General features: G+C 47.3%; 1 protein-coding gene across 3 annotated transcripts in view; it reads left to right on the top strand.

Moving 5' to 3' along the window:
* Positions 1 to 22670, top strand: part of LOC139264385 (triple functional domain protein) — a 760938-nt gene that overhangs the window by 712628 nt on the left and 25640 nt on the right. For all 3 annotated transcript variants that reach the window (XM_070880754.1, XM_070880753.1, XM_070880752.1), the window contains 2 exons: positions 8542 to 8620; positions 22434 to 22634. In XM_070880754.1, coding sequence (XP_070736855.1) covers positions 8542 to 8620; positions 22434 to 22634 — 280 coding nt within the window. The remainder of the gene's footprint in view (positions 1 to 8541; positions 8621 to 22433; positions 22635 to 22670) is intronic.

Below are 22670 nucleotides of genomic sequence, written 5' to 3'. Positions count from 1 at the left end.
AACTTTCTATGATTCTCTGAAGAAGACCCCCCACCACCTGCTCAGGGCAACTAGGCATTGGAAGTAAATGCCAGCCTTGCCAGAGAAGCCCAGATCCTCAGAATGACTAAAAAAAACACTCCGAAGGCAGTATTAGAACCCTAGGATGTAATAATAATGATGTGCATTTACATAGGCCTGGATTTTGCAATGATAGTGAAGCTATCAGCATTCACCGTTATTACAGAGTAAATTGGGCAGCAATTTCTGACATCCGCACATGCGCATTTAAACATGAAAATCTGGAAGTTGCTGTCAGAGATACCCCACTCCTCCACAAGCTGCGCTATAACAGAATATCGCCAATAGATGCTGTTATGTATGTAAACATTGTGACTGTGTAAGACTTGCCACCAGAGGGCGGAACTGCTGGAGGCCCAAGGGTCACCTGCACACCTCGTGCAAGGGAGTATAAAAGGTTGTCTGCCATGCTGCTCAGGCATCTGGAGTTGTATTAAAGAGACTACGATCACATCAGTTTTAGCTCACAGTGCTCAGTCTTGTGGAGTTCTTCCATACTTAACAATTGGCGACGAGTAACAGATTACAAACTTTCACGTGGTCATGGCTGCCGTTGGTATTTTAGAGAGATTTGTAGAGGGTGATGATTGGGAAGCCTTTGTTAAATGTCTCAACCAGTACTTCGTGGCCAACGAGCTGGATGGGGACGATACAGTGGTCAAGCCCAGGGCGATTCTCCTCAGTGTGTGAGTCCACAATATATGGCCTCATCAAGAATCTGCTAGTACCGGAGAAACCAACGGAGAAGACATACACAGAGTTGTGTACGCTGGTTCGGAACCACCTTAAGCCAAAGGAGAGCGTCTTAATGGCCAGGTATCGCTTCTACACGCACCACCGCTCCAAGGGCCAGGACGTGGGGAGTTATGTCGCCGACCTGAGATGCCTTGCGGGAACTTGCGAATTGGCTCGATTTTTGGGGGAAATGCTTTTTTTGTGCTTGGCATCGGCCACGAGGTCAATCTTTGCAAGCTGCTGTCCGCCGAATCCCTAGACCTGAGCAAGGCCATCACGATAGCCCAGGCTTTCATATCCACGAGCGATAATACCAGACAGATATCTTCTCAGCATCGAAGCTCACCGGCAAGTACTGTGCATAAAATAACATCGCTAGCAGGCAGAACTGCATATGGCAGGGATTACACGTCTGCAGCTGCAAGACCTAGGATGACTCAGAGTCCGCCATCGGGCGTGAATGCAAATCCATTAGCACCATGTTGGCGCTGCGGGGATAATCATCGAGCCCATCAATGTCGATTCAAGCACGATGTGTGCAAATGCTGCGAAACAATGGGGCACCTCCAGCGAATGCGCAAGAGTGCTGCGACTCACCACGTGGCAGAGTCGGCAGAGGATGATCGATCCGGCGCGGATCAAGCAGAACAAACAAGAGAGGCAACTCAACCCGAGGAAGAAGTGTATGGGGTACACACCTTCACACCCAAGAACCCTCCTATTATGCTGAAAGTCAAATTGAACAGTATTCCGGTATCACTGGAGCTGGACACGGGACCGAGTCAGTCAGAAGGCTTTTGAGAAACTGTGGGGCAACAAGGCACAAAGGCTGAGCCTGATTCAGACAAAGCTGCGCACCTACATCAAAGAACTCATACCAGTCGTTGGCAGTGCGGCAGTTAAGGTATCTTACGATGGAGCTGTGCATGATTTATCACTGTGGATTGTACCAGGTGATGGCCCAATGCTGTTCGGCAGAAACTGGCCGGGAAAGATTCGATGGAACTGGGACGACATCAAAGCACTATCTTGAGTGGATGATGCCTTGTGTGCCCAAATGCTGAGCAGGTTTCCGTCGCTATACGAACCAGGCATCGGCAACTTTCACAGGCGCCAAGGTGCAGATTCATCTTCTTCCCGATGCAAGGCCCGTTCATCACAAGGCTCGAGCGGTTCCATATATGACAAGGAAGAAACTCAAGATCGAACTGGACAGACTTAAACAAGAGGGAATCATATCGCCAGTCGAGTTCAACGAGTGGGCCGGTCCGATTGTTCCGGTGTTGAAAAGCGATGGCATGGTCAGAATCTGCGGAGACTACAAGGTAACAATCAACAGAGTCTCGTTACAGGACCAGTACCCGCTACCCAAGGCGGATGACCTGTTCGCAACGTTAGCAGTGGGGAAGTCGTTCACCAAGTTGGACCTAATCTCCGGCTGTATGACACAGGAGCTGGCTGAATCTTCGAAAAGATTGACGTGCATCAACACACACAAAGAACTGTTTATATACCACAGGTGCTCTTTTGGGATTCGCTCGGCTGCTGCCATCTTCCAGAGGAACCTGGAGAATCTGCTGAAATCGGTTCCGCACACCGTTGTGTTTCAAGACGATATCCTGATCATCGGTCGTGACATCACCGAACACCTGCACAACCTGGAAGAGGTTCTAAGTCGACTAGACAGAGTGAGACTCAGGTTGAAACGCTCCAAGTGTGTTTTCCTGGCGCTAGAGGTCGAATTTTTGGGGAGAAAGATTGCGGCAATCGGCACCAGACCCACGGACTCAAAGACAGAGGCCATCAAGAATGCACCCAGATCACAGAATGTGTCGGAGTTGCGTTCGTTCCTGGGACTCCTCAACTATTTTGGTAACTTTCTACCCGGGTTAAGCAATTTGCTGGAACCGTTGCACATGTTCTATGTAAGGGTGACGACTGGGTTTGAGGTAAATTTCAAGAGACAGCCTTTGAGAAGGCCAGAAACCTACTTTGTTCTAATAAGTTACTTGTATGACCCGTGTAAACAATTAGGGCTAGCTTGTGATACATCTTCGTACGGGGTGGGCTGTGTGTTACAGCAAAGCAATGTGTCGGGCAAACTTCAACCCGTTGCATACGCATCTAGAGGTCTGTCTAAGGCTGAAAGAGCCTACACTACGGTCGAGAAAGAGGCGTTAGCATGTGTATATGGGGTTAGGAAAATGCACCAATACCTTTGAGCTTCAAATCGACCACAAGCCGCTCATTTTGCTGTTTTCAGAAAGCAAAGGTATAAACACCAATGCTTCGTCCCGCATCCAAAGATGGGCACTAACATTGTCCGCCTATGACTATGTTATCCGCCACAGACCAGGCACGGAGAACAGTGCTTATGCCATCAGTCGGCTACCATTGTCCATACCGGGGTGGAAATGGTGCAGCCCGCAGACTTGCTTCTGGTCATGAATGCTTTTGAGAACAAGTGGTCACCTGTCACTGCTCGCCAGATCAGGACCTGGACCAGCCAGGATCCTGTGCTATCACTTGTAAAAAAAATTGCGTCCTCAATGGGAGCTGGTCGACCGTTTCCAGCCGACCGACGCAAAGAAATGTCGGATTGTCTCTTATGGGGTAATAGCGTGGTTTTGCCAAAAAAAGGCAGGGAAACATTTATACGCGACCTACACAATACCAACCCAGGCATAGTCATGTTGAAGGCTATAGCCAGGTCACATGTTTGGTGGCCCGGTATTGACTCGGACTTGTAGTCATGCGTACACCAGTGCAACACGTACTTACAACTGAGCAATGCACCAAGGGAGGCTCCATTGAGTCTGTGGTCATGGCCCTCCAAACCGTGGTCCAGGGTCCACGTAGATTTTGCTGACCCCTTTCTCAGAAAAATGTTTTTAGTTGTAGTGGACCCTCACTCTAAATGGATTGAATGCGTAATCATGTCATCCAGCACATCCACTGCCACCATTGAAAGCCTTCGGGCTATGGTCACCACCCACGGCTTGCCCGACGTCCTTGTCAGTGACAATGGACCATGTTTCACCAGCTTGGAATTCAGCGAGTTTATGACCCGCAATGGCATCAAGCATGTCAGGTCTGCCCCGTTTAAGCCCTCATCCAACGGCCAAGTGGAACGGGCAGTCCAAACTATCAAGCAGAACTTGAAATGCGTGTTGGAAGGCTCCTTGCAGACCCGCTTATCTCGGGTTCTGCTCAGCTACCGGACGCGACCTCACTCGCTCACTGGGATTCTCCCTGCAGAATTGTTAATGAAGAGAGCACTCAAAACCAGGCTCTCCCGAGTCCACCCGGATCTAAATGATCAGCATCACCGGCAAAACATGTACCACGAACGTGCGGCTGTAACACGTGACATTGATATTAACGACCCTGTGTTTGTCCTGAATTACGGTCATGGTCCTAAATGGGTTGCTGGCACTGTCTAAGCCAAGGAGAGAATAGTGTGTTTGTAGTCAAACTATTGAATGGATAAACGTGCAGAAAGCATTTGGATCAGACCGAACTGCGGTTCACCGACAACCAGGAACAACCTGAAGAGGACATCACCATCATCCACCAACACACACCCAACCAGCAATCGACCTCGCGGTCAATCAAGAGGATGAACCCACCATTCCCAACAGTCCTGTCAGACCAGCCGCGTCGCAGTGCAGCAATGGTCCGACCAACTCACCCATGCCAGAGTTTGAACTCAGATGATCAACCAGGGAGCGTAGGGCCCCGGATTGTCTCAACTTGTAAATAACTTGTATCAAAGACTTTCGGGAGGGGTGGGGGAGTGATGTTATGTATGTAAACATTGTAACTGTGTAAGACTTGCCACCAGAGGGTGCAAGTGTTGGAGGCCCAAGGGTCACCTGCACACCTCGTGCAAGGGAGTATAAAAGGTTGCCTGCCATGCTGCTTGGGCACTCTGGAGTTGTATTAAAGAGACTAGGTCATAGAATCATAGAAAATAGGTACAGGAGTAGGCCATTCGGCCCTTCGAAACTGCACCGCCATTCAGTAAGATCATGGCTGATCATTCCCTCAGTACCCCTTTCCTGCTTTCTCTCCATACCCATTGATCCCTTTAGTCGTAAGGGCCATATCTAACTCCCTCTTGAATATATCCAATGAACTGGCATCAACAACTCTCTGCGGCAGGAAATTCCATAGGTTATCAACTCTCTGAGTGAAGAAGTTTCTCCTCATCTCAGTCCTAAATGGCCTTTATTCTAAGACTATGTCTCCTGGCTCTGGACTTTCCCAACATCGGGGACATTCTTCCCGCATCTAACCTGTCCAGTCCCGTCAGAATCTTATACATTTCTATGAGAACCCCTCTCATCCTTCTAAACTCCAGTGAATAAAGGCCCAGTTGATCCAGTCTCTTCTCATATGACAGTCCAGACATCCCTGGAATTAGTCTGGTGAACCTTCGCTGCACTCCCTCAATAGCAAGAACGTCCTTCCTCAGATTAGGAGACTAAAACTGAACACAATATTCCAGGTGAGGCTTCATTAAGGCCCTGTACAACTGCAGTAAGATCTCCCTGCTCCTATACTCAAATCTCCTAGCTATGAAGGCCAACACACCATTTGCCTTCTTCACCGCCTGCTGTACCTGCATGCCCACTTTCAGTGACTGATGAACCATGACACCCAGGTCTCGATGCACCTCCCCTTTTCCTAATCTGCCGCCATCCAGATAATATTCTGCCTTTGTGTTTTGCCCCCAAAATGGATAACCTCGCATTTATCCACATTATACTGCATCTGCCATGCATTTGCCCACTCACCTAACCTGTCCAAGTCACCCTGCAGCCTCTTAGCATCCTCCTCACAGCTCACACCGCCCCCCAGTTTAGTGTCATCCGCAAACTTGGAGATATTACACTCAATTCCTTCATCTAAATCGTTAATGTATATTGTAAAGAGCTGAGATCCCAGCACTGAGCCCTGCGGCACTCCACTAGTTACTGCCTGCCATTCTGAAAAGGACCCATTTATCCCGACTCTCTGCTTCCTGTCTGCCAACCAGTTCTCTATCCACGTCAGTACATTACCCGCAGTACCATCAGTTTTAGCTCATAGTACTCAGTCTTGTGGAGATCTTCCATACTTCACATTTATTTCAATGCCGTATCTGTTAAGTTGCGGTACTTACCCACCAGTTAACTACTAAACACCGCAGAAAAAGTTTGTACTGGTGCATTCAGGAGTAAGTGAATTTTTAATGGCATAAGTAATAATTATTGCCAAACAACTTCTCTGGTCCTGAAAATTTAATTTTACAAGTGTAGTTATTAGTGAGAATTAAATTAGTGTTGGAGATTTTTTTTTTAATTCATTAAAATATTTTTTTTTGCTATTGCTGTGTCTCTTTTATCTCTCTCTTAATCTCATCTTCCTTACCCAATTTTTATTTTGCTTTCTGTACATGATTGAAATATATTTTTATTTCCAAGTTCATACTTCCTGGTTTAGACTCTGCGGATGTAAGTTTAACCCCCAAAAATGGGTGGGTTGGAGTCGAGTGAGATGTAAAAAATGTATTAATCTCAAACCGCCTCCAACCCGCCCAATTCCGAGTTTAACGAAGGTGGGACGGGGGCAGGTGACCAACTCCATTTAAATATTAAGGTGAGGCTATGTGCCTCAGATTTAACTTGTCTTCCAGGTTTAACCCGGCAGCTAAAGGGAAGCGAGGACTGCTTCATGGAAAAGGTAAGTGCCTTTACAGCACTGCTTGTGGGGCAGGAGGAGCAGGAGTGCTTCTCCCCGGCCCCCCAGTTCACCACCTTCCCTACCATCGCCCCCCGCGCCCCCCCCATCCAAAAACCATCCCTCAGGGTTCAAATCCCCACGCTTCCACTAATGTAGCAGCAGGCTCCGTATCAGCTCCTGCGACCACGAGAGTGTTCCCCATCCGACAGGATGTCAATCAGGCTGACTTCCAGGCGGAGATCCTGTTTTTTTTAAAAAAGACACATGTTCCACAGCTTGCGGGGAAAACTGGACTTCCGGGTTTCCCGATCAAAACTCCTCCCCCACATGCTTACGCAACCCGCCCCAGTCAGTATCGGGATCTGCGTGTCTCAGTGAGAATTCTTCAATCCGATTGGTTGAAGAGCCTCGCTGTTACTTTTCCCTGCTCTAGACACGCCACAGAACCCTTGTAGAGGCCACCACATTAGATCAGATGCCCGACGACAGCAAGTCTACGCTCAAAAGCCTGCAAAAACTCTCCGGGCAGCTGTCAGAGTAGTGATGGAAAGCGCCATTCCTACATGGCTGACTGCAAAATACAGGCCATAGTGTTTTTAATGTCATAAATGTCACAAGGCCCTTCACGAAGGTGAAAAACAGATGCTGAGCAGTAGCAGCACAAGAGCTAGACAGTGCGAGTCTTTGAGTAAGTTGACAGGAACAACAATCTCATGAAGAGCCAGAGGAGAGAAAGTTGCAATTTAAATTATGTGTTGGGAAGGAAGCTGGGGGGGGGGTAATTTTGTCCAGGGCAGTAGATGCTGATACAAGGGTTAGAGGTAAACTGGGGAAATCTGAATGCTGAGGGAAATAGGTTGATGAAGGGATATGAGAATAGGGTGGGTAAATGTGATTTGAACTATTTGTTTGTGTGGAGGATAAATCTGACATGGACTGGTGGAGCCGAATAGCCTGTTTCCGTGTCGTAATTTCTGTGTATTCTATGTAATCTGAGATAATCTTGCAAATAATAACAATTGATTTGTTCTCCCTTTCATCCACGATGGTCTCTGATCTTCCCCCTCATTATGCCTCAACCATAAATTTTCCAGTTTACTTTCTCACTTCCCTTGGATTATTTACTACGTTACTATAAGTCTTTTATTTCCCTACATCCCTGACCACTCACTCCACTCAAATCTCCAGCTCTGCCGATCCAGCCAGTAATCTGTAAAATAATGCTGCTTCGTTATCTAGAATTAAGAATGCTCAACCTCCTCCGTATGCTGTAATTAATCTAATCACTGGGGGCTGGAAATTTGATCCTCGCCAACTTTAGTCCGAGGCCGATACCGCTGCAAGTTGGGCCTTGGGAGGGCGGAAAAACACCTAAAAAATAAATTGGAAATGAAAAATTCACAAAACATTTACAAGACATTTATCTCTCAAATCGCTGCAAAAGAATTAAAAAATAAAAACTTTAACTGACCTTTTTGCAGGTCTTTATACTTTCCGCTGCTGGCAGGCCTGCTACGACAGGTTTTTCCCTGTCGGTATTTTTCGTGCAAAATACGGATGCGCTCAGCTAAATTTTTGGCGAAAGCAATATTTCGAGTCTTGCAAGGCGGCGGTCCTCTCTCCAGCGGTATTTGAAAACCACCGCCACAAAACATCACCGAATTTTCTGCCAGAAATGGTGAAATAGCACCAAAACCCTGGTCGCAAAATCACCAAATTTCCAGCCCATAGTATACAGAGGCAAGTAGAAAATGAGCAGGTGTTTAGAGGAGATAAAAAGCAACCTGCCTGTTGGCTAAGTGCTTCAAATGCTCTATGTACCTTCAAATATCAAGTGTCACAGTATTATGTGGAAATGTACAATAGGTAAAATAGGTGATTTGCAGATATGATTCTTTGAAGCTAGTGGATGGAATCATTGATATTCTGGCTGCTTTCACTTCAAAAGAAGAAATTGAATTAATTTCTTAAACTCCGACTTGATTAATATTAGAAATGGTTTCTTTATTCATCTTTCAGGACCTGGAAGTGATGGAATACGGGTCATCTGGAAGGATAACTTTGATTCTATTTACACTGAAGTAGCAGAAATTGGCAGGTAACTTTTCCATTCCCATCATTCCCATTGATCTTATTTTTTCTTTGAAAAGCCTTCAGTCCCATTTTGTCCTCTACAAACTCTCAGTAGTCCTGTCAGTTTCTTGTATGTGGTACATCGTTTCCTTACCTTGATCAATACTCTTGTTGTTTGATGCACCATTCAGATTTAATTTGTGTCACAGACACTCATATGTAAAACACATTGAGAACTTTATAATATATGATCATTTAGATTTTTCAAACACTGTTTTCTCTAATAAAAAAAACAACTAAGATACATGTCTAACAAAAAACTAAAGAAATTAGAACTACCAAGAAGAGCTTAAAGCAGATGGCATGCCATCCTTTACTTTCCTAAAGCAACCTCTTCAATGGAAAAGATATCTCAAGTCCTATGAGTGTCCTCTAGCAATGCAGAATAAGTGGTTACTTCCTATGGGCTCAATTTTCCCTAGTTTTCTGTGCCTTTTTTTTGGCGTGCGCCGCTTTTTTTGGCCTAAATTAAAATATTCAAGTTTCCCCAAAGATTGTGCGTCAGCGTAACTCAGTTACGATTTTTTTAGGTTCATTTTTTTTTGTGTCATAGGGGGCGTAACGTGATGTCTGTGCTAGTTTTTCACATTTATGCAAGTTTGGCCAACTTACATTTTTCCTAGGACGGCGTATGTGACCACTCCCAAAAAACCTTCTAGGCACTTAAGAAAAACCAGTGCACATTAAAAAATTGGTGCAGAAAGACGCCATTTTTTTTAGGCGAAGTTTTGAAGGGAGTCAAGAACACATTAAATATGCATCATGAAGCTTAATTTTTTCAAACTTAAAATGCAGAAAATGGAGTCTAATGCAATTATTTAATTTTGGATTTTTTTCAAAGTACCACGCCACTACCGAACGTCTCCAAACCGGGCTCGAGGGGTCTGCATCACTCAGATGCAGAATCGTTCCCTCGCCTGGACACAGGGGCTCGGCTTCAAAAGAAGCCCGGCGGAGATGGGGGGTGGTGGTGGCTGAACTGAAGGGATGAGGACCCTTACACTATGCAGCAGCATCAAAGGAAGCTCGTGGGTGGGTGGGGGGTGGGGGGGTGTTTGCCGAGCCCCTGTGTCTGTGCCAGTGAGCGGTTTTGCCGGCCGACCCTTGAGCCCGGTGAGGAGACGTTTGGTCGGTAGTGGGGTGGTACTTTGAAAAAAAATTTTAAATTAAAGAATTGCATTAGACTTTGTTGCCCCAAATGTCCTCATTTGAATGCCTAGCTTCCCGTTCTAAGCAAGCCTATTGCGCCTGCGCAGACCTGGGTGTGGTCCATACTAGGGCATCAACCTTGGGGAGAGAGAGAACAAAGAACTTGTTCTGCTGTTTTGAGCTTCTTGCAAAGGTACAATTTACCTTACTGACAATATTGACAATGCCATACCTCGTGCAAGCCTTCTGCATGATGGTGCTGCGGAGAAGACGATTGATTCAACGTCATCACATGAGGAATCTCAGAGCATGTAGGATGATAGGCAGGAGGCCTTACTATGTTGGGTATATCGAGACAGGCGTTCATACCTGCACCTGAGTGATGCAGACTGTGTGAGAAGATTGCGTTTCCATAAAGAAGCTGTAACTGAGACCTGAGAGTTAGTAAAACCAGACCTGCAACCTAGAAGCGTCAGGACTGCTTTATCAGTTGAAGTGAAGGGTACAGCTGCACTTTTATTCCATGCATCCGGATCATTCCAGGCCACAACTGGGTATGTGTGCACCATTTCTCAACATGCAACACATATCTGCATTCAGCAGGTGAATTCTGCACTATATGCCCGGAGGAATGACTGCATAAAGTTCCCCATGACTGCCCAGGCAATGCGTGAAAGGGCTGTGGGCTTCTCCAGGATTGCTGGCTTCCCCAAGATACAGGGCTGCATTGATTGTACCCACATCGTCTTGCGAGCACCTTTGGAGGATTCTGAGATGTACAGGAACAGAAAAGGCTTTCACTCCGTGAATGTGCAGCTTGTGTGTGATGACATGCATCGCATCATGTCAATTGATGCGAGATATCCTGGGAGCATCTATGATGCGTTCATCCTATGCGAGAATGCTATATCTGCCATGTTTCAGCAGCAGTCAGAAGAGCAGAGCAGCTGGCTGCTGGGAGACAAAGGGTACAGCCTTACCACCTGACTCATGACACCCCTACGCATAATCCGGACGGAAGCTGACCGGGAATACAACATGTCGCACATTGCAATGCGCAGCATAATAGAGAGGACCATTGGCATCTTGAAACAGCGTTTCCGATACCTGAACCATTCCGGAGGCTACTTGCTGTACTCCCCGAGATTATCGGTCAGTTCACTGTTGTGCGCTGCATGCTGCCATCATGAGGCAGCAGCAGCTGGTAGTAGAAGACCCACCGGAGGTGAGAGTGGCTGATGATGAGGAGGACTATGCAGATGACGAGGAGGAGGCCGAGGAAGCCATGCAACTCCCTGAACCCAGAGCACGACGACGGAGGAGGGCGGGCCGTCGTGCCCCTTTAGCGATTGCTCGAGCCTTGCGCCAGCAGCTCATCAATGAACGCTTTGCTGCCTGAAGGCTCAACGGCAACTATTCCAAATGGACCATGTTTACTGTTTGGATCTGTTCCGTAATGTTGTGTAGTGTTAATGGAACAAATAATGGAAATGATTCTTTACTTCAAAATGTTGTGTTAATAATGGAACAAATAATGGAAATGATTTAGTTATAAGTTAAAATATAATGTATTCAAAAGTTTAACAAACACTTGTTTGTACTTAACTTTAATAAAAAATATTCTTGTATCAAATTTTAAAGTATTCAGTTAATATCACTTACAAACTTTAATATCACTTACAAACTCTAAGATCATTTAAAAACATTAAGATCACTTACAGACTTTTAAACTTGTAAATTTACATAACTTGCAAAAACCTTTTAATTTGAGAACAGTTAAAACAGTAACAACAATAATAACAACAGCAGCAAATAAAGGCTGCACCCATCTCTCCTCCACCTTATTCTAAGACTGCCCGCTGCGCTTGGTCTTGTTGACTCCACCCCTGCCCGCAGGCGGTAGCGCAGCGTTTCTAGAATTGGTACCAAGCTTATTCTTTCGAACATCTCGGGTAATGCGCACTTCTTGATTTGGGGGGAGGGGAGGCGATAATGTGGAAGACCTAGCTTGGGACGCTTCAGAGGCTGGTCTGAGGATTGGACTGGGAGTGCCAGTTGATTCTGTCAATGGGTGTGGGGTCTGGGTATGTTCCCTTATTGCAGCAGCTAACTCTGGCATTCCCTCCCCCATGTGCCCTGACAGTGTCTCAACTACCTCCAACATTCCCTCCCTTATGTTCGCCAACAATGTATCAGCTACCTGCGACATTCCCTCCCTCATGTTCATCAACAGTGTGTTAACTACCTGGAACATTCCCTCCCTCATGTTCCCGGACAGTGTTCCCATTTCTCGTGAGAGTGTTGTTACTTCTCCCGATAGTCCTGATACCTCATCACCCACTCCACTGATGGTGTCCATGAGTGATCATGTAAGTTCAATGCTCTCTGCATTCATTGCCATCATCTGATCCACATCTGTTAGATCCTGCTCCTCAGGAGATTGCTGTCGAGCTCTCCTTCCCCTCTTCATCCTGGGTGTGGCTCACTCCATCCCACTGGGACCCGCATCCTTGGACGGTGGGGCCCTGGGTGTGCCTTGCTGCATCCCATTGGGACCCGCAGCCTCGGACGGTGGGGCTCTGGGTGTGATTTGCTGCATCCCACTGGGACCCGCAGCCTCGGACGATGGGGCCCTGGGTGTGCCTCGCTGCACCCCACTGGAATCCCCAGCCTCGGACTGTGAGAAACCATGGAATGTGCCTCAATGGGTGGCACCTGCACCTCCTCCTCCTCCAGAGTGAGTACAACAGTGTGGGCTTCATTCATCACCTCACCCTCACCCTCACCGCCATGCTGTTGGTCTGGAAGGTGGGATTGGAAGATGTTCTCCTCTTCAGGCTCATCCACGTCTGAATCTTCTTCTGCATCGGCTTCAGCCTCATCAGGGTTGGCCTCAAGTTCTGCAAAATATAACAGAACAGACAAATGGTTAGCAGCAGAGGAGATATGGCATGAGTAGGCTCAAACAGTGCAGGCAGCAGGCTCATTTGAAGGACCACGATGAATGATAGCACTTTGCATCAACTGAAGCATAGCTGACGGAAACATCCCCATGAACTGAAGCATGGGTAGCCCGCACAGTATTTAACATTTAGCAAAGCCAGACTGCGGAATTTGCAGGACTTACCCTCTTCCACGAGTGTGGGCCCAACTTGTACAGTAGTGGTTGCTTTTCTCCAGGCAGGACCCATCAAAGCAGCGATCCTGTCTTCCAGGGTGTCAGTGGGTGCAGATTTGCCGGACCTCCTCCTGTTCGAGTTCTTTCCCTTTTGTTGTGTACCACCTTCCTCTGCAAAGATGAAAATGTAACTTTTTAGAGAGGGTGTCTTTCTGCTGGGTGGGACATATACAGATGGTCACATTTACAATTGCAATTCCATTGAATAAATGAAAATATTACTTTCACTAACTACTTGACCAAGGTCCTGCCACTTCTTTTTGCACTGGCCGTCAGACCTCTGGGTGGTCACCATTGCACAGTAATCTTCTGCAAGTTGGTTCCAGTGTTTCTTCTTTTCTTTTGGTGAAACTTTCATGTGACCTCTGCTGGTGTCCAGCCTGTGCCATCTGGCCTCAATTACAGTAACTAGTGCCTCCACTTCATCCTGTAAAAAATTCTTGGTCCTTGAGCTGCATTGCATATTGTATTGCAATTCCGATTTTTCCAATGAGAATTAAAGTTCTCACACACAACTGGCTCTTTAAAAAAGGCCGAATGCAGACTGGGAGCTGTACTGGGCATGTGCACCCATAGCAGTCACGTCACAAACATGTTTTTTGTCTCGTGCATGCGCAGGGGGGAGGGGGCATCCTTTTTTTGGCGCCACCTCGCAAAGCTAAAGGATAGGCTGCATGGCGACAATTTCAAAAAGTTGCTAGTTATTTTTTTGGAGTACTCGAGACCAAAAGAAACGGGCATTGGGGAAAATTGAGCCCTATATATTTCAGTGAAGAATGGTAACAGTACTCAGCAGCCCCATGTATCTTGTTTCATAGGACAGTGAATCTGAGATTAACATGATTAGTAGGGACTCATATCATCATCATAGACGGTCCCTCGTATCGAGGATGACTTGCTTCCACTCCAAAAAGCGATGAGTTCACAGGTGTTTCAATGAAGGACCTAATATTCCAGGTCCCGAACTATATGTTGAAGGGTGGAAGATGCCTGTGCGTGGATTTTTTTAATGTGTGGTGGCCGTTGCACACCAGCCGCCACATGGGCTTGACAGAGCTAGGTCTATGGATCGGAGCACACTTGGAAAACTACCAAACCACTAAAGAGAAGTTCAAATATACCCATAAAAAAAGCAAATAGATAAGTGTGGTCTGTTGGAAACTGGCCATATTCCAGGTTAATATTGGGCCTCATTAATTACACTGGTACAGCATTATAACAAGAGAATGCAAGGGAATCTGTTGAAATAAAGCTCAGAGAAAGTAAAGTATTAAACTTGTCTAAGTTAATTCATATTTAGAGTAAAGCAATTCAGAAGTGTCAAACTAAACTTTTAAGTGCATAGCTAAATCTCCGAACTTATTCCACAGGCTCTAATGGATAAATACTCAGCAGATGAAATTCAATGCAGAGAAGTGTGAGGTGATACATTTTGGAATGAGGAAAGACCATACACATTAAATTGCACAATTTTAAAGGGGGTACACGAACAAAACCGGGGAGAGGTGTTTGTGCACAAATCTTTAAAGGTGGCAGGACAGGTTAATAAAGCAGTTAATAAAGCAAATGCAAAATACTGCAGATGCTGGAATTTGAAATAAAAACAAAAAATAATGGAAATCTCAGCAGGTCAGGCAGTATCTGTGGAGAGAAACAGAGTTAACATTCCGGGTCTGTGACCCTTCATCAGAGCTGGTGTTAATAAAGCATATGGGCTCCTCGGTTTTATAAACAGAGTCATGGAGTACAAAAGCCAGGAAATTATGCTAAACCTATACAAAACACTAGTTCGGCCCCAGCTGGAGTATTGTCCAATTCTGAGCACCACACTTTAGGAAGGGCATGAAGGCTTTGGAGAGGGTGCAGAAGAAATTTACTAGAATGATTCCAGGGATGAGGATTGTAAGTGATTTCCTTTCTCCGTCCCAGACGAAATGCTCGGTCCTTATAGAGGTGAAGCAAGTGAGAGCAAAAAGAGAGAGCTATGGCCATGCGGCCACCTTTTATATCCAAAGTCTGTTTGCCTTTTCTGGCCAAATTCGAGGAACCTGTTTGTTTGCTTCTTCTGGCCCAATAAAGTTTTCCTTGTTTTGATCGAGGCTTCTGTCTGAATGGCCCATGTGTCATCATCCCTCGAAACGAGGATGACTTGCTTCCACGCCTAAAAAAAGGATGAGTTCACAAGAAGAACCCGAACTGCATCCTCAAGGGTGGAAGATGCCTGTGTGTGGATTTTTTTAATATGTGGTGGCCGTTGCACACCAGCCACCACATGGGCTTGACAGAGCTAGGTCTTGGTCCAGTGGCAAGGATTACCCAAGACAACTGGAGACGTGCTCTGCTGCACGGCCCCAGTGCGCGCACATATCACAGTGTGGGCTGGTCCCGAACTCACGCCTCCCCTGAGTCATGATCACATCCCTCCACAGTCTCTCGCCGGTCCTTCGCTCCGATCTCATCACTCCTGTTGCACCTGCCCACGCGCCAATCACCGACCTGGACCTTGTTGACGTCACTCTTCGTTGCCGTTGCCCTCCTGCACCAGCTCGCGCTGCTCCCTGGAGTGGTACGCCGCCATGCTGCTCCCAGGCTGCTGCTCGCCGCCCGTTTTATAGCCCCGACCTGCCGCTGATGGTCTCTCGCAGATCGGGCCTCCACATATTCCAGTGATGGCTGGTGATGGGGTTTCACTTCCAACCGGTCTGGGGCTTAATGGCTTTCTTTTGTTCTGGTTTCCCGCCTCTCGGGATTATCCCATTCCAGGTAATGGCTTGATCACTGACCAGCTTACATTGCTTCACAATGGACCCTCCATCTTTGCCCATTACCTGTGATGCATTGCCTTCTGGCCATTGTAACTTCCCAGACCACCACGAGTACAACATGGAAAAGTACCTCCCACAACAGACTGCCAGCTTTTTTCTGCAGTGAGAAATATGAAAACGCAATGTCCAGATATCCAACACTCCTTGGGGAGCCGATGCTTACAGGATAGACCAGAGAAGCTGGGGTTGTTCTCCTTGGACTAAAGAAGGCTAAGATGAGATTTGATAGAGGTGTTGAAAAGCCTGAAGGATTTAGATAGAGTAAATAAAGAGAAACTGTTTCCAATGGCTGAAGGATCGATACAAGAGGGCATATATTTAAGGTAATTTGCAAAAGAACCAGAGTAACATGAGGAAAATCCTTTTTATGTAACGAGTGGTTAGAATTTGGAATTCACTGCCTGATAGGTGGATACAGATTCAGTAGTAGCCTTCAAAAGGGAATTAGATAAATACTTGAAGGAGAAACAGTTGCAGGGATATGGGGAAAGAGCAGGGGAGTGGGACTAATTGGATTGATCTTCGAAAGAGCCAACCTGGATTCGATGGGCCGAATGTGCTTTACTATTCTATGATTACATGATTCTAAGTACATGTTACTTTATAAATATTGTAATGACTATGTCCTTTTGTTTTTGGGCTGAATTTTAATGGGGGAGCTGGGGGGCGGAGGGGGAGGGGGTGGGGGGTGGGTGAGGAGTGTTGTTTATCTGTAAAGCATGCACTCCCATGTTCCGCCACTAGTGAGTGCATCCCCTGAAGTCCCAAGAGATCTCTTGGGAGCAGTATATAAGCCAGCCCCTAAGGCCTATTCCTCACTCTGGAGTGTCTTAATAAAGACTGAGGTCACTGTTACTTTAACCTCCCTGTGTGCAGTCTCAACTGTGTTAGGAACACAATAACTGGCGACGAATATACGAATCCAACGCAAAGATGCAGCAAACTGTGGGCATCCTGGAGAAGTTCTCGGAGGGTGAGGACTGGGAAGCCTATGTCAAACGGCTAGACCAGTACTTTGTAGCCAACGAGCTGGACGGAGAAGGAAGCGCTGCAAAAAGGAGAGCGGTCCTTCTCACGGTCTGCGGGGCACCGACCTACAGCCTCATGAAGAATCTTCTGTCTCCGGTGAAACCCACAGATAAGTCATATGAGGAGCTGTGTACACTGGTTCGGGAGCATTTTAACCCAAGGGAGAGCGTGCTGATGGCGAGGTATCGGTTCTACACGTGCCAGCGATCTGAAGTCTGAGCTAAGGCGACTTGCAGGACAATGAGTTTGATGGCTACCTGGAGCAAATGCTCAGAGACTTTTTTGGACTGGGCATTGGCCACGAGACCATCCTACGAAAACTTTTGACTGTAGAGACACCGACCCTCAGTAAGGCCATTGCGATAGCACACGCGTTTATGTCCACCAGTGATAACACCAAACAAATCTCTCAGCACACAAGTGCTAGCAATGTTCACAAATTAACTGGAACTGTGTTTGCGAGCAGAAATGTACAGGGCAGAACCCACCAGTCTGCAACTGCCTCAGGTGACCCAGATGACTCAGAGTCCGCAACAAAGGATGAATGCAAGGCAATTCACACCTTGTTGGCATTGTGGAGGCTTCCATTCAGCCTATTCATGCGGCTTCAAAGGTTATGTTTGGAAGAGCTGTGGAACAATGGGGCACCTCCAACGAGCTTGCAGACGAGTTGCAAGCTCTGCAAAACCTGCTAACCACCACGTGGCAGAGGAAGATCGGTCCATGGTGGATCAAAGCAATTTCGAGCCTCAGACAGAGGAGGCAGATGCTGAAGTACACCGAGTGCATGCATCTTTGACGAAATGTCCACATATAATGCTAAATGTAAAATTGAATGGCTTACCCGTAGCCATGGAACTGGACACTGGCGCTAGCCAATCCATCATGAGTAAAAAGAGGTTTGAGAGACTGTGGTGCAACAAGGCACTCAGACCAACCCTGAGCCCCATCCACACGAAACTGAGAATGTACACCAAAGAGATTCTCACTGTCCTGGGCAGCACTATGGTCAAGGTCACCTACGGTGCACGTACTGCCACTCTGGATTGTCCCGGGCGATAGCTCCACACTGCTTGGAAGGAGATGGCTGGGCAAAATCCGCTGGAACTGGGATAACATCCGAGCGCTATCACATGTCGATGAGGCCTCATGTACCCAGGTTCTTAACAAATTTCCTTCCCTTTTTGAGGCAGGCATTGGAAACTTTTCCAGTGCGAAGGTGCGGATCCACTTGGTCCTAGAGGCACAACCCATTCACCACAAGGCGCAAGTGGTACCACACATGATGAGGGAGAGAGTACAAATCGAGCTGGACAGGCTGCAACGCGAGGTATTGAATCTGACTTAGAGTCCTGTGTACGGCGTATGTGCTCAGTTGAGCAACGCGCCCAGAGAGGCACCACCAAGCTTGTGGTCCTGGCCCTCCAGACAATGGTCAAAGATCCATGTCGACTATGCGGGCCCGTTTCTCGGTAAATTTTCCTGGTGACGGTGGATGCTTTTTCAAAATGGATTGAATGTGAAATAATGTCGGGAAGCACCGCCACCGCCACCATTGAAAGCCTGAGGGCCATGTTTGCTACCCACGGCCTGCCTGACATACTGGTCAGTGACAACAGGCCATGTTTCACCAGTGCCGAATTTAAAGAATTCATGACCCGCAATGGGATCAAACATGTCACCTCAGCCCTGTTTAAACCAGCCTCCAATGGGCAGGCAGCGAGGGCAGTACAAACCATCAAACAGAGCCTTAAACAAGTCACAAAAGGCTCACTCCAAATCCACCTGTCCCGAGTACTGCTCAGCTACCGCACGAGACCCCACTCGCTCACAGGGGTGCCTCCGGCTGAGCTACTCATGAAAAGGACACTTAAAACCAGACTCTCACTGGTTCACTCCAACCTGCATGATCAGGTAGAGAGCAGGCGGCAGCAACAAAATGTAAATGATGGTCACGCCACTGTGTCACGGGAAATTGATCTGAATGACCCTGTGTATGTGCTAAACTATGGACATGGTCCCAAGTAAATCGCGGGCACGGTGATAGCTAAAGAAGGGAGTAGGGTGTTTGTAGTCAAACTAGACAATGGACAAATTTGCAGAAAGCACCTAGACCAAACAAGGCTGTGGTTTACAGACTGCCCTGAACAACCCACAGCAGACACCACCTTTGTCGAGCCCAGAACACACACCCAAAGGATCAACAACACCACCCCGGACCCAGGAAATCGAACCCATCACGCCCAACAGCCCAGCAAGGCTAGGCTCACCCAGCAGCCCTGCAGGGTCAACAACACGCCAGCCCAGCGAGGGCACAGCCAACACACCAGAACAGAAATGTGTACCGAGGTGGTCCACCAGGGAAAGAAAGACTCCCGACCGCCTCACCTTGTAAATAGTTTTCACTTTGACTTTGGGGGGGGAGTGATGTTGTGTATCTGTAAAGCATACACTCTCATGTTCCGCCACCAGGGAGTGCATTCCCTGAAGTCCCAAGGGATTCCAGCATCCTTTGGGAGCACTGTATATAAACCAGCCCCTAAGGCCCGTTCCTCACTTTGGAGTGTCTTAATAAAGACTGAGGTCACTGTTACTTTAACCTCCCTGTATGCAGTCTCATCTGTGTTAGGAACACAATAAGGAGAAGGGGTGTATCTGAAGAGATTGGGATACCAAATTTAATGGCAGGGCCTGGTTTGCATGGGAAGCCTCAGTTTCCCACCCAAAGCCAGCCAGATTGAGAGGCTGGCTGGCTCTGGGCCAGCAGGCGTGCCGTAGTAGCCTGCAGAGAGGAGAGAGGGAGGGAGGGATCGCAGCCAGGGACGGGGGATGAGGAGTGATGGGGGCTGGGGGGCCTGAAGGAATCGGTGGCCAGAAGAGCAGGGGGTGTCTGAAGGTATCTGGGTGGGGATGGTCCGAAGGGATCGGGAACTGGGACCAACACGGACCGTGGTGGGTGGGGCGGTTGAGAGTCTAAAGAGATCGGCGGTGGGAGCAGTGCAGGTATGGGGGGGATCAGTGCAGATCGGCAGCTGCGAGCAGTGTGGAGGGGGGGGGGAGCAGCACGTGGTGCGGGGGCGGGGTGGGTCGGTGAGGATCGGGGGCTGGGAGCAGCACGTGGTGCGGGGGCGGGGTGGGTCGGTGAGGGTCGGGGGCTGGGAGCAGCACGTGGTGGGGGGTGGTCGGTGAGGATCGGGGGCTGGGACCAGCAGGTAGTGCGGGGGCAGGGTGGGTCGGTGAGGATCGGGGGCTGGGAGCAGCACGTGGTGCGGGGGCGGGGTGGGTCGGTGAGGGTCGGGGGCTGGGAGCAGCATGTGGTGGGGGGGGTAGGGGAGTCGGTGAGGATAGGGGCTGGGAGCAGCATGTGGTGCAGAGGTGGGGGGGGGTCGGTGAGGATCGGGGGCTGGGAGCAGTGGGGAGGGGGATCGGTGAGGATCGGGGCTGGGAACAGTGGGGTGGGGGGGGAGTTGGTGAGGATCGGGGGCTGGGAGCAGCATGTGGTGCAGAGGTGGGGGGCGGTCAGTGAGAATCGGGGGCTGGGAGCAGCACGTGGTGCGGGGCTGGGGGGTGTCGGTGAGGGGCTGGGAGCAGCGGAGGGCCTGGTGAAGATCGGGAGCCGGGAGCAGTACGAGGAAGGCTGGGTGGCAGGGGGTCCTCGTGGAGGGATCAGACACCTGTGGGACGATCTGAGGCCTGGGAGTATGATCGGAGGCCTCGTATAAAGACACTTGCATCCTGGATGCAGCAGTCCTCGCCTTGCATTAGGTGATGGGTTTCACACAGCGGATTGGCTGCCGCCCCCCGACTCGCCTCCGTTAAAACCGGAAGTGGCAGGTTTGGAGGTGGGTTCAGGTCAGGATTCAGATTTTTAATACTTTAATTTTCCACAAGACCCTATTCCACTTGTTTTCCTAAGTTTGTGTTAGCTATGATAAATAGTGATGGCCTTTTAAAGGGTTGACATTCACATCAGTAATTAATTATTACTCTGAGTTCAGTTATTCCACATGACCAATATGTGACTTGTGGTGTATAATTGTTTAAGAAGCATAGAATAAACGTGTGATTGTAATTAAAATACTGGAGAGCCACAATTGTAAATTATATAAACCTAGTCTGTTCAGTGTAGTGGAGTAAACAAGAGTTTCTGGAGCTTTTGAAGATGTGTTTCATTCTTGACAATGAAGTGAAACAGAGTGAAGTTACTCTGTTTTAAAATTTTCTTGTGGACATATTTCAGATGCTGCTATTAAGGATTTAATGACTCAGCCCTATATGTGACCGAACATAAACCATATAACTTAGTTCTTATGCTGTTATGATGGTGTTGCTGGAAGATGTTGGCCTGGAATTTGTGGTCAGCGGCGAAGCAAAGGCAATCGCCGCTGGCCCCGAAGTAAACTTCACACAAAGAAATCATGATCTCTGTGTCAAGAAGTTTGGGTTTTCCGACAAGTAATTCAAATCTACAGAGTATAGTGGGGATCCCCAAACGTGAGTGGCTGTGACATCAACAAGATCTCGAAACAACCAAACAAAATGCAGAATTCTCAGACAAGCAAACAAGGGCGTAAGCTCTTAAAATTCTAAATGTTAGAGAGAGCATGGGGAAAAGGCAAACCTAAAATAAAGATGAACAACATTTTTTTAAAGTTTCTTAAAAAAAAATTAATTTTTATTAAAATGGATAAATTTGAACTGCACAAAATTAAAATTAGTTTTATCAGGCTGTTAAAACCACAATTACACATAATCCCTTTTGATCTAACTTTTAGTGAGGAAACCTAACAGTGTAATTACTGCGGAAGAGCCAAAGGTTTCACAATTTTCCCTGCTTTGAGTGATTTCACTGATTGCCGGCTCTGTCGGGGGGTGGGGGGGGCACAGCGCACCCTATGGAGGAGCAGTGAATGACAGGCTGGCACTTCAGGAAATCCCGTTGCGGTCAATTTCAAATGCGTAATAACTGCAAACGCTGCCAGTTCGCCTTCATCTGGACTGCAAACTCCAGGCCAATAAGACACAGTAATTGAGATTTATTTCATTCGAGTCTGCTTTAACAACATGATTGCAAATTATCTGTTACAGATTTCTTGGTAGTTCTGATTTGTTCTAATTTTCTTTCTAAACTGAAGCAAAGATTTGCATTTATATTACTTTTGAAATGGGGAGTCACTGTTATGTAGATAAACATAGTAGCCAATTTGTACACATCAAGATCCCACAACAACAATGAGATGAATGTTGGCTAGGACACCATGAGAACTTCTCTGTTCTTCTTTGAATCCTGCAATGGGATCTTTAACATGCAGCTGAACAGGCAGACATGTAATGTCTCATTCAAAAATGAGCACCTCTGACAATGCAGCACTCCCTCAAAACTACACTGAAGTATCATCTTAGATTATGGGTTCAAGTCCTGGCTTAAAATTTGAACCCACCACTCTATGAATGATAATATACCCACAACTGTTTAAATTCCAATTGTTTAAAAAATGAAATATGTTGAACACGAGTGTTTACTATGTGTATATTTGAATAATAGCTAGTGAGATATAGTCGACAATTAAATTGACAGTAATTTGTTTTTGTTCCAGGGGTAGGTTCTCTGTGGTTAAAAGATGTGACCAAAAAGGAACTAAACGAGAGGTGGCTGCAAAGTTCATCAACAAAAAAATGATGAAACGGGACCAGGTTACTCATGAACTTGGAATTATGCAGAATCTCCAGCATCCCCAGCTCATTGGCCTTCTGGATACCTTTGAAACTTCATCCAACTACATAGTCATACTAGAACTGTAAGTGAAAATTACTATAGCCCCGTTGAATTCTCT

Source organism: Pristiophorus japonicus, chromosome 5 (assembly GCF_044704955.1).
Source record: "Pristiophorus japonicus isolate sPriJap1 chromosome 5, sPriJap1.hap1, whole genome shotgun sequence".
NCBI classification, from domain to species: Eukaryota; Metazoa; Chordata; class Chondrichthyes; family Pristiophoridae; genus Pristiophorus; species Pristiophorus japonicus.
Note: the sequence above shows the minus strand (reverse complement) of the source record. Positions and strands in the feature narration are given on the sequence as shown.